This window comes from Pollachius pollachius, assembly GCF_949987615.1.
Source record: "Pollachius pollachius genome assembly, chromosome: 12".
NCBI lineage: Eukaryota > Metazoa > Chordata > Actinopteri > Gadiformes > Gadidae > Pollachius > Pollachius pollachius.
In genome coordinates, this window is record NC_136945.1 from 9910180 (window position 1) to 9923583 (window position 13404).

Consider the following 13404-nt stretch of genomic DNA (forward strand, 5'->3'; position numbering starts at 1 on the left):
GCACTTTTGACAACTAGACTAGTTCCAACAATATCTTTGAAAGTGTCAAATAAATTTGACCAACTGAGAGCCAAACCTACAACTGGCAAATCAAACTAATGGCAATGAAAATGTTCTTTGAGGAGAACTATGGTAACATAAGTGCCTTATAATTGCACAAGCTTTGGGCAGTTTGGTGGGTGAGGATGGCACATTGTGACACCTCAATTTCTCAGTTCAATAACTCCTCATAAAACACTGTGATATATATATATATAATTTTGTTATATGTGTCTATGTTGGTTCTTTAATATTATTTTGTTAATGTCAACATGTTCAAGAAAAAATAAAATAAATAAAATTGTATATATAAATACGTATACACACATATAAATTAATATATATATATACATATATATAGCATATATAAAATACTTTATGCAGCATACTTATAACATACATAATACACACACACACACACACACACACACACACACACACACACACACACACACACACACACACACCAATACATTATATAATTATATAATAATCACAATAACTATATTACATTAATAATTATATAATAGTAACAATTATATAATTAATAGAAATTCAATATTACTTATATAAAAGTAAGTTATATATGCTCTCCATTAAAGTACTTTTAAAATAAAAGGAACAAAAGACTTAAGGTTAAGACATTGAGTTGTAATGCTGTCACAAGAGCCTTCATCCATGAGAAGCCAGTAATTGGTATCCAGGCTTGCACCGGACTTTAACTAAGACCCTATGATCTCTTGATGATCATTGGGTCTTGGTATCAAGGTTGTCTGAATGAACCTGACGTTAACTAAGACCCTAAGATCTTTTGATGATCATTGGGTCTTGGTATCAAGGCAGTCCGACTGTACCTGACTTTAACTACGACCCAATGATCTCTGGATGATCTTAGAATATGTTATACTAAATGTAGTACTTCATAAGTCTATGCCATAAGTATCCTTATATAATTGTTCTTATAATCCATACCAACAACAAAAACAACTAAAATAGAAGTGGCTACAACTGATCATTAAATGTCACAGTAATATTGTGTTACATACCGTATATATATTATGTTGACATTTACAACATTGGTGTGACAATTGGTGAAACGGTCAATTAAAAGCAATGGAGATCCCAGTGTGGTCCTCTAGCCAGAAAAACAACTATCCAAAATATGGATAGTTACACAAAATATATGTGTGTGACACAAAATATATGTGTGTGACCGTGTGTTGACACACTGCAATGACACCATGATGAGGAACCACAGCTCATCACGCCATGTTTCGCGGCTTGTCATAAAGATTACTTTGGCAAATATCATCAATTCTTAAATTAGACAGAAGAGCACATTCTCCTTAACATATGCTAGAGGAATTCATTATTTATTTATATAAATACACTTTACTTTGTCCATTTGCTTAACTGTGGCTGCATATAAATTGCTATTTAAAGCTGAGTAACAGAAGAAAAGGAGGCTGCTACTGTATCTCAGAGCAGCTTTTAACGCTATAATAGGAACCATAAATAAACAGTCTGGCATTATTTATAATGTCAGGTGGGCGTATATATACCCATGGCAATACTGAAGGTGTTCACACACACGCACGCACGCACACACACACACACACACACACACACACACACACACACACACACACACACACACACACACACACACAACACACACACACACACACACACACATACACACACACACACACACACTCTTCACATCAACACAGACCGGGTGGCAAACACAAGTGCAGGCTGATAAGCAGAAGTGTATACAAACAGAACAAAAGCTCACAAACAAAAACACCTGAATAGTGTGTGGAAGCAAAGAAGCATACACAAATGTGTTCCAAACACACATGCTGGCAAACACAAATGGTTGGTACTGATCATTTAACCCATCTAGAAGCAGGTAGGCAAATAATGAATGGAAACAAAGCAGACCACACACACACACACACACACACACACACACACACACACACACACACACACACACACACAATGAGCCCACACATTGATAATCCAAACACTCTGGCCAGAGTTCACACAGGTTAGGGCTTCATCACGGCTGCGAGCACGAGTTTTGGACTCTGTGCATGTTACTGTGTGCAATGTGTGTTTGTGTTTGTGTGTGTGTTCCTTTTCACATTTAAACCTACCTCCCGTTTTCTCATTCCTAGCATGAGGCTGAGTTTGCAGAAACAGCCAGTTGTTGATTACTCAGTTTTGTGTTTGTGTGTGTCACGCACACACTTAACTGAGTAATTGACAACATAAAAGGTTATTATTATTATTTGTGTACATTTGAGCCCCACCCAGTCAGTAGGGATTTTCAGAATAAAAAAAGATACTGTTTTCTGTTCATGTGTTTGACACAAACTAGCATAGCAGGGCTGGCTGGTCGATGTGAGTGGGCAGGGTCTTGAGAGTGTAGACCACGAGCTAATTGAAGGTTACAACTTAAACAGATTATATGCAAGGAAGCTTGATTATTAAATGGTTACAGTGAATATGTTTTAATTGCGGTAAATAGACATCTCATCACAGCAAATATCAATATGAGGCTGAGTTTGAATTGTACAGCTTAATTGGACAAATCGGGCATGTCAATTGCATAATACATGATACTTAGATGTTGTTTTTACCGTATGCTGTATGCATCCATAATGACTGGCATAAGGACAGGCAGTGTCCGCGAACGACCCCCGGATAAGCAGTTCTGAGGATGAGGATGAGGACAGGTGGTGGTGAGCCCTTCCTCAGCAGTGGGCGGCTCAATCACAGTCAATTGACTTTTCCAAACAATGGACACTAATCTGGTGAAGGGGACAGTATTGGCACTACATTTCCATGAATGTGTCAGCATATAATAATATCCTAATAGCGAGCTATAACTGTAAACCCGAAAGAATAACAGCCAGGATAATCGAGGCAGAACGCCTTCATACCGTCCTATCCCTAATTTTAAGGTATCAAATGAATGTGCGACAAGAAGATGAAAGAAAGCAGGGTTAACTGAGGCGGCGAGAACGTTGAAAGGCTGCTGGCCTGTAACAAGGCAGGGATGAGGCCGCCTCTGACTGCTACCGTGCGCTGCAAAAGTGTGAGCATATCGCTTGCGATTAAGTCAGTATCATGGTTTTTGCACTCCCGGGGACCTGTGTGTGTTCTGCGAGGTAAGCTACTGCATCCCGAGACTTGTACGCAGCCTGGTGTCACCGTTTTTGCAGATACCCCTCCTTTGGCACAGACACTACACGGCCGGTTATTAGTACATGTATTTTACCTTGCCGTGTCTAGCGGAGCAAAGCCTTTTGCGGACTGTATAGCGAGATAAGGGCAGGGCTTCTAAAAATAGCCCTCTCGATCAGAGGAGGACAGCACGCCACACGCTGCATCCTTCAAGGTGCTTTGTTCTTTTTTGTTGAGCGTTGATACACTTAGTTTTTTCCCAGATAAAGGGATGGAAGTGCGCCTGTCATGCGCCATTACCAGATAACTCAAATTCTGGGTCAGAATTATATGATAATCTCACTTATGTTGTTAGAAATAGGAGAATATATAATTATGCAGCTCAAAAGAGGATGTGAATGGAAGGTTGTGAATAAATTGTCAACTGTATTGAATTTTGGTTTTAGGACCTTGCTTGTATCTGATTTTGAGGTCAGTGAGATTCTTGTTGAAACTTTCCCAAAAACCAATCACTTAAGACCACACCATCCGACCACATCCATAAAAACACAAAATCTAATCCAATTTAAGCCCAAATGTCAGACTCAAGACTTTCATAAGTGGGTATGAATCCCCTACTATCTGACTACATCCTGTGTCAGGTGAAATCAGGCCAAAGAACGATACATCAAGGTTGATGTCGCCTACGATTGATTGCCGTGGCTTGAGATACAACTTTGAAGCCTATGAGCTAATTTAAGGGAATCTGGAGATAGAAAGCGTAAAGAAAGGATAAATGATGCAGCAAAAAATATATGTTATGTTGAATAGTATATCGGAATGCAATTGCTGCAGTAAAGAGTGTGTGCGTTTGTATGTGTGTTTGTGTGTGTGTCTGTGTGTATGTGTGTTGAGAACAGTTGTCAATGTATTTGCATATATGCACACAATAAGGACATTAATTAGTCTTCTCATTTAACTTGAGAGACAGAGACAGACAGCGAGCGAGTGCAAAAGTGAGAGAGAGAGAGAGAGAGAGAGAGTGAGAGAGAGAGAGAGAGAGAGAGAGAGAGAGAGAGAGAGAGTGAGCAAAGAGTGAGCGAGTGCCAATATAGACGGGGTCATTAGGCTTTCTCGACACTGCAATCCTCCTTAAGTATAATTCTTCCTAAATGAGTTTAGGTGTTAAATGAACCTCGGTTGGAGCTAAATTAAATTCCACAGCTATCATTAGAAAGGTTCCATTAAAAAGGCCTGTGTTGGGAAATTAGCTCGCTCCTTGGCCAGATAACAGAAGGAATATTACTAATTTTCTACAAAGTGAGGCTGGCTCTGACCCTTGGGGTCCCGTGAGCAACAAAATGTCCCATTAATTCTCTCTGAAAGCAGGTTGCCATTGAAGAATGTTTGGGCTGCACCACCACCACCAGGTCTGGGGTGGATGGAAACTTCCCGCTGCTTATAAAACATGCAGCACTGCATCCAAATTCTTATTCAAGGTGTTGCTGAATTATTAACCAAATTATGCGCTGTACTCCGCTCACAAATTGACACACAGCCCGTAACATCATCTGCGTCACTCAAGCCTCTCGCATTCAGAACAAAATAAAGTAATTAAGAAACAGTATGATTTATCATGACATTTGAAAATAGGAAGATAAGCCATATATCAAAACACATATACAGTATGTGCATATATTGAATCACAATAAATACACACAAAATACTTAATAAATGAGTCTTCAGAATAACATTTATAATGTATAAAATATAAATCATGTTAATGAGCCCTCCCTGAATTACTCAGGTTGGGAGGGTGTCTGTTCTTCTGCGTACATGGAATCAAGGAATGATAATCGCTTTCCGACAGTTTGAAATTTGAATGGTGGATGATAGGCATTTGACCTATAGATCATTTATTCTTAAATGGATTTGAGGAACACACACACCACAAATTGGCCTAGTCTCTGGGTATGACCTTCTGTAATAATATGATGGTGTGTGTACGCATGCGTGCATACATGTGTGCATGCATGTGCGTGTGTGTGTGTATTTATAAATGACTGTTGCATGTTGCATGTAAAACATAGAGAAAATCATAGAACATATTATATGATATATTGTGAAACAACATTAGGAAGTAGTGAGGTTTGGGACAGATTTCACTTCCTCCCTCTCCCACATTCATTCTCAAGGCCTATAAGCATATTCAAACAAGTGGCCAATGACACACTCATACAGCAATGATACCGCCAATGATACTCACTCTCAGTCCCTAAAAGTGCCTGAGAGACATGGAAAACACAGAAGCACGCCAAGCCAAGAATCTGCTAACTGAATGTCTCTCTAAAGGAGGAGCAGTTTATATATATATATAGCCACTGATTAAGGCAGAGACGGGAACATGACCTACATCCATAACAGCATTTCCTCTCACTTTCTGCCAAGCAGGACAATGTCCAGGATCAGGACTCCACAACTGGGAGGGTGACTGCCTCTAGTTATAGCACAGTCAGCACTCTTTGTTAATACTCCCCCCCCCCCCCCTATTGGTTTGATCATTTCTTAAAGAGGGGATGATTGGGAAAAGCTGTGGCATTCATTTGCATACTTAAATATTGCTATTTAGATTAGCAGCTTTTTTGTCTGCCAGTCTACTCATGCATATTGAAGTTGATGTTTGCAAGATTTTAGCGTTGTAAAGGGAGAAATAGAGAATGAAGGAAATAAAGAAATAGAAATAATATATATATAGAGAGAGAGACCGGAAAAGGACAGCAGAGAGCAAGATTTTAAAATCCAACAACCAATAAAATTCCCACTCCCTCTCTGCTCCTTCCATACATTTCTCTTACGTTGAGAAGCAATACACTCACAGAACTCTGATTGACAGGCAAGATGGATTTCCCTGAAATAATCCAAGCGGATATGCCCAGGAGTGGTCCAAAATCGAAGTGGTCTCATACAGAGACAGGCCCAGTCCACTTGAAACAGATATTCTCACAGACCATTTCACTAACATTTATCAGATGACACTCAAATAATAGCTCCTAAATCTTAAATACAAGATATTCTGAGGAACAACAATGACTTCTCCTGCTAGCCCTGCCATGTATCATGAGTCCCATGACAACTTATACGAAAATCCACTCAATCCACTCCACTCAGAGTCACAGATGATGATTAGACGATGACGACGAAGAGGAAAAACACAGTGAGACAGATAGCAGGAGTCAGGGGATGGGGGGCTATAGCAGAAAGAGGGCTTACTCCTTTCCCATCAACCTAGTTGATTAGGTTCTGCCACTGCCTGATGGTCAGAGGAAACCAAGCTCCTGATCATGCCAGCCAGCCAGTCCGCCCCTGGCTACTGACTACCCTCGACCATCACAACATGTGCCCTGGGTTCCAGCCCATTACCCAGCCCAGCCCCGCGGCCCTGTCTGCGCTCCCACAGAGGGACACATGGAGGCCAGGTCACAGAGCTGATGCAAGAGTTACGACAATCTGTGCATGATGCATGTGTGTGTGTGCTTGCGCCTGTGTCTGTGTACGTGCGTGTGTGCAAGTGTTATGCATGCTTATGAGCGCAAGGACAACTCCTCTAGTGTGTGATGTGTCCGAGCCCTTCATTGTTTTGAGTATCACACACGCACATACGCACACTTTTTTAATTACTATGAGGTTTTTGACTCCCAAATAACAGCACTGGAAAAAAGAACATTTCAGGCAATGATGTTTTGAGATCTAAAGTGTGCAAAACAAAGGAACAAATAATGCAAACATCGTAATTACACTTGCTTACTCTTGTGGCACTTCAGTGGTTTTGACAAATAGGCCGGAGGTCCATGAGTGCCTATCCCAGGGCAAGAGTAACTATCACAAAAGAGTGTTTTGCAATAATGGGGCTGAACATTGTAATGAGTGATGTTGCTTAAGACACCTTGGCGTTATACTATAAGTGTCCAGGAAGCCTCAGCCAATCTAGGACTCGATCATCAAGATCAACCGCTGCTCATACGTAGCTTCACACACCTACACACACCTACACACACCTACACACACCGGGTGTTATACTATATGTGTCCACAGCACAATGCTCTCTGGGCCGGAAGGTTATGCTTCTCAGACACTTATAACATAAAGCCACGTTGTGTGTAGATGTGTGGAGCACCGTGATGTGGATGATACAACATCGCTCATTATAATGCTTGTACACAACGACGGTACTAAAAAAGTATAACAAATGGGTCGTAGCCATGGGTATAGATCGCTCTTTGAACACCCCTCGCTCTTGGGCTGTTTGACGTTTTGGGCTACTGTAGAAACATTGCGATGCAACATGGCCGACCTCTTCGAAGAAGATCCGCTCCCTATGTAGAAATAAAGTGCTTGTTCTAAGGTGACGAAAACACAAGGATTCTTATTTCCATGGGATTATAAACTAATTTAAACACAGTTATTATAATATATTACATTTTTGCCAACTACATTCCACTATAGGCAACTCCATTCTACACATTGCACCTTTTAGATTCTCCAGACAATAAATGTAATAACTGTTATGATTCCCTAACAAGACCCAGACCACTGAGGTTGCTAAGGGTACCGTTTTTAGTAGTGGGATAGTTACATTCCTTGGCGAGTTTAAGGTACTGTATGCTTCCTCTTAAGGACCCTACTCGCTGTAGACTTGCAGTTAATAATAAGCCCCCGCGTTCCGGAAACTGACAACGGTGAACTTGCGCTGTGAGAGAAGGTTGAGGGTCTAAACGTGTTAAAGACCAGTGTGAGCTGCAGTGTCTCAGTGGTCTCTCCCAGCCCAGTCTTCTTATATATCATTGAAGAACATACAGTCAAAGATTATCTTAGGCAGACAGACAATGGTCTGCATAAAGAGCAGGGAGGATACAAAAGGGGAAAAGACAATATGAATGTATTCCAAACCCAGCATTCTTCCAAACAAAAACAACAAAAAAAATTAACAAAAAAAACGCATGGTGAATATTCATTGATGTAAACATTCATGTAAACATTTTGACCATGCCTGTTGGTGGTACAACCTGATAATTCAGGTCCATTCAATTAAGAAGGTACACAACTTTAAGGCCAGTATGGTGCACTGTCAAGTAAGAAACCCCCAGACAAATAATAAAGGCGTCCCCCAATGCAGTGTCATTCCCTGGTTTTCAAGAACCTGAGTCGGGTGGATTTGAAATAACTTTTTACGAGGGGACATAAATCACTTCCATTCGGGATGTCGTCTCAGGAAGTTAGGACCAGAGTGGGACTATAAAGCCCTTGTGAGGTACATGTTCTTGTATGGACGGTGCCTCGCTAATGTCTTTCACAAAAATACGACAAAACAGTGCAGCTTCATGCTTTGGAAGCTTGAGGCAGTGCACTTTGATTATTCCGTTTCTCAAGGCAATTCAAAGGGGACCTACTGTAGCTCTCACACAGACAGTGGGACAAAGATGCAATATTTACTCTTGTGCTGTCATCTGTCAAACATGAAGTCCCAAATGTTTCATTTGGTAATTTGTAAGGCATAATGTCACATTGGCTGCAAGTCAAAACAACCAGGATGCTTTGTTTACCAGGAAGCTTTGTTTAAGTGACTGCATTCATGTACTTTGAGGAGGTGAAAGTTGCACTCAATGAATAATGAAAAATAACCAATGGCACAGTCAGCTCACACGCAACACTCAATGTATACAAACAAATCATGGGATTTCTGATCACTTGCATGCATTATCACCTTTCAGATGACTCAAGCCCAACCCCTCATTAACAAACACGTCCTTATTTGTCTTGTTTAAAGTAAGGCAAACAAAGGGGTTGATACCGCTACGTGAATGCAACACTACCCAGCAATGGCATGACTCATTATGACAGGCTAAATTAAGCTGCAGGCCCGTTTTATATATTGTTTGGGACAGGCAGGGCTTATGTGGGTTCCAAATCCTGGTTTGGTTCCCTGGAGAGTCCATTTATATAAAGGAACAACCCAACAATCACAAACATTTTAGTCACAACCCGGCTAGATAAGGTGTTCAGTTATGCAAAAATGTTGCATAAAGACACAAAGCAGAATAGAAGGGAGAAGCAGGAGGGTGTTACAAAAGAAAAAGTGTGTGTGTGTGTGTGTGTGTGTGTGTGTGTGTGTGTGTGTGTGTGTGTGTGTGTGCGTGTGTGTAAACTTGCGTGTGCACGTGCTTGCTTGCTCGTGTACTTGCGTGCATGCGTTTTATCTAGCATCGGGTGGGGGGAGGGGGGGGGGGGGGGGGCGAATTTGCATCCACTCACCCTAACGTCGTCATAGTTACGATGGTGTACCAGAAGGAGGCGGGGATGGAGGTGAACTTGGTGGACGACGAGCCCTTCTCGGCGTAGAACATGACCGTGGCGAAGATGATGATGGCCATGGTGAGCGAGAAGAGCAGGAAGCCCAGCTCCGAGGCGCAGCTCTTCAGCGTGTAGCCCAGGATGCGCAGGCCCTGCGAGTGGCGGGAGAACTTGAAGATGCGGAAGACGCGGAACACCCTGAGGGTGACGAAGGCGCCGCTCACGTCCTCGTTGTCCGTCATCACCAGGCCGATGTAGTAGGGCAGGATGGCCACCACGTCGATGATGCTCATCACCGAGCGCATGAAGTGGTAGCGGCTGGGCGCCGCGAACAGCCGCATCAGGTACTCCACGGTGAAGATCATCACGCACGCCGTGTCCATGCAGAAGAAGGCCACCGTGAAGCGCTCGCCGCACGGCACCTCCTTCTGGTGGGTGGAGGTGCCGCAGGGCACCGTCTCCACCACGTTGGTGAGCACCGAGATGGCGATGAAGAAGCCCGTGACGTAGTAGAAGACCAGCGCCATGGTGGAGGTGTGGGGGTTCTCGAAGGCCCGCCACATGGTCTCGCGGGCGGTCATGTTGGGCAGCTTGAGGTCCTTGTTCTCCTCCTGGTCGTCCTGGAGACGCTCGGCGTTCTCCCGCTTGCGGTCCTTGTACTCTTCGTAGCAGCAGTCGCCGATGATCTCGGGGATGATGCCGAAGAAGGCCAGCTCCTCGTCGTAGGCCGAGATGCACTCGTAGCGCGGGTAGTGCAGCTTCCCCGTGCGGTAAAAGTTCAGGATGCTCCGGAAGGAGTCGGGGTCGCGGTCGAAGAAGTACTCCTTGGTCTCCTCGTTGAAGAAGAACTCCTTCTCGGAGCTGCCCAGCAGGGAGTCCGGGTAGCGGTCCAGCGTGGTCCTCCAGGTCTGGAAGCGCCGGCCGCTGACGTTGAGGACGATGAGCTCGTCCTTCCTCTTGCTGTGGTCCCTCGGCGCCACAGGCATGGGGCCGTTGGCCACGGGCATCCAGCCAATGGCTGCCGCCCTGGCGAAGGGAAGCCATGCGGACACACCTGCCATGTCGGAGGAGACTCTCGCAGGAGGTCTTCCGCTCCCTCCGTCACACGCCTCTCGCTTTGAGATCCACTTTCATCTGAACAAATTGAGACGTTCAAAGAGGGAATTTGTGAAAAGAAGCCTTGAAAGAATTAACAAACAGAGCAAACTGGATTAACTGCTATGAGCTACTGTACTAGCTACCAGCTGCATCATTGATTAATTAAGTCCTCTTTTATCTTCTTCCCAATTTGCACTGCCACTTTATTCTGCACACTGTCGAATAAAGGGAGACGTTTCAGTGCAATGTCATTCGGCACTGAGGGAAAAGCTAATTTATGGCAACGGCAACACGAGTGCAAGGCAACCAGCCAGACACTGCACTGCTGAAGTCAACGTGAGATAATAAAACATAGGCAAAAAGCATAACTGCAAAACATATTTGGTTATTTTAACTGAATAACTGTCAGACTCTCAGAAATGAGTCACTATAAATAAAGAAGTACCTAAAAAAACAAAAGGGAAGATTTGCTGACTGCGGTAGCAGTTAGGTTTATGATCTGCCTTCTGCATGTTATTATTTAAGTCACTTGGGGTGGCCGTATATCGGCAATGACAGTTATTTAGGCTTACAGCTGCAGATTCGGCAACAGTAGGCTACGATATAGTATGCGTGTGTATGTGTGCGTGTATGTGCGAGTGTGCGTGTGTGTGTATGTGTGTGTTCCATCTATCCTTCATGCGCTTCACAGTGGGCGATGTATTATTTGCCTGCAGAGCGCAGTGCATACCGCCATGGATTGAAACCTGTTGAATAGTAACAATGTCGTTTCAAGAATTACCCAAACTCCGACCACGGACTATGATAAACGCTTGAGTTCGAGGCTACCGATAACATTTCTAAATTGCGAACACATTAATTACGGATGTCACAGCAAAATACGAACGACTTACATTTTAGAGTTTAAATGCAATTAAATAAATAGACTCACCGATATTGTGTCCTGACTCAAGGAGAAAGGGTGACAGGAATCCTAGGATGGGTCCACATTACCAGAGCGCGGGTCCTCTGGAGATGCATTTGGACTGAATAGTCCACCCGAGTGTCGCCTGTACCTTTGTCCTGAACCCCGCGACGGCGCTGCTCGTCCAATTAAATACGGATCGAAAAATCAGAAATCGATCTCCACTAAGGTGAAACTGGCTCGCTAAGAGCGCGAAACGCACTTTCGATTTTCTGCCGTTTCCGCAAGAATATTAAAAAGGTAGTGTTGGTGTTGGGAAGGAGCTCTAGTGCGCTCCTTCTCACCCAGAAAGTACTAGCGTCTCCTCCTGTGTCAGCCCGTCTCATTATGCCGCCAAGAGCCCTCCACCCACCACCACCACCACCGCCACCAGCACCTCTGCTTCCCCATCACAAAGGTTATGAACGCTTCCCTGTTAGCTCATTTGAACGCAGTTTTTTTCTTTCTTTTTGCATGCATACAGGATTAAGTTGCCTGACTACACACTAGTGTGCCTCATTCATAGCTTGTGTCAGAACAAGACTTAGAAATACAGCTACACATGTCCTATAATATATGGTATATACAGTTGGCACATATAAGTTGCTGTTGATAATATAATATCACAAAATACCTACTACTAGGCCTATTCATAATAAAAGTAAGAAGAAGAACTTCAATGCACGTAAAATACAATAAATAATTACAATGGTGATGATTATGATAATTGTTGTTCGAGATACAATGGGATCTTAATAGGCCTAATACTTATTCTATATTCTGAATAGCACAAGGCTGTCATCCCAAATTCGGTATGGGGTGTCCTCCATTGTGGTTTGTTCATACTAACATTCCACTTCAGAGCCCCGTGACCGATGCGTACAGATAGCAACGAAGACTATATAGCCTCGTAGGGAGGCTATACTGTGACTCTCATCAATAGAGCATCACCTCACCTGTACTTCAATCTCAGTCAGTATACACTGGCAGTACACCACCTCCACCTCCCGCTGGGTGTGCCTGATGAAGACCTTTGAGTGTGTGGCCTTGGAGGGGAGAGAGAGAGCCAGGACATGGAGAGAGAAAGGATGAAGGTAAGGACACTGGAGTGAGAGAAATATGGAGTGGAATAGGAAACAAGGGAGACGGTGGGGGAAAGGGTTTAGGGATGAAAGAGACTAGTTTTAAGTCGATGCTGATGGAATTCCTGTAAATTAATACAAAATGTTAGAGAAATGGACTGACAGCACTTTTTTAAGTTTACAATCAAAGTGGGTTTTCTCATGATTGGGAACAGGTAAAGGAGGTTAATGCTAGAGAGAAAGAACATAAAGGGAAGACCACACTTTTTAACCGTGGTGATGATTAATAATAATTCAAATCTATTACATTTTCATTTAAGGGTAAGTTAGCGAAGGGTTTCATCATTGTATTTCTAACTGCACCTCTGGCCATCTGACGATACTTCTACATTTGTTGGTTATTCAAATAAACGTTTTTTACAATTTCACCTTTTGGTACATTTGCACTATTATTATTATTTTTACCATTCTACAACCCTTTTGAAAATGTAGCAAACAGATATCATAATGTATGATCGGAATTTCCAGTCTTCTGGGAATGTTGTCAAAATAATGCCAGAATATTGGTGAGGTAAAGGATTCATTTGACTTCATTCCATAGTAATTCAGTACATTTTTATGAGATCAAAACTCATTCCAACCTCACATTTGGTAGCAAAGTCACAGACGACCCCATATTGTTATTTTTGTATTGTATTTGTATGTCGGTGTATAGTA

General features: G+C 42.8%; 1 protein-coding gene across 1 annotated transcript in view; it reads right to left on the minus strand.

Moving 5' to 3' along the window:
- LOC307083443 (A-type voltage-gated potassium channel KCND3-like) overlaps positions 1-10625 on the minus strand; it is a gene marked incomplete at both ends in the record, with an annotated part of 56138 nt that extends 45513 nt beyond the window's left edge. Inside the window, one exon of the mRNA XM_079747330.1 lies at positions 9526-10625. Within this exon, the coding sequence (XP_079603456.1) occupies positions 9526-10625 (1100 nt within the window). The remainder of the gene's footprint in view (positions 1-9525) is intronic.
- Between the last annotated feature and the right edge of the window lie 2779 nt (positions 10626-13404).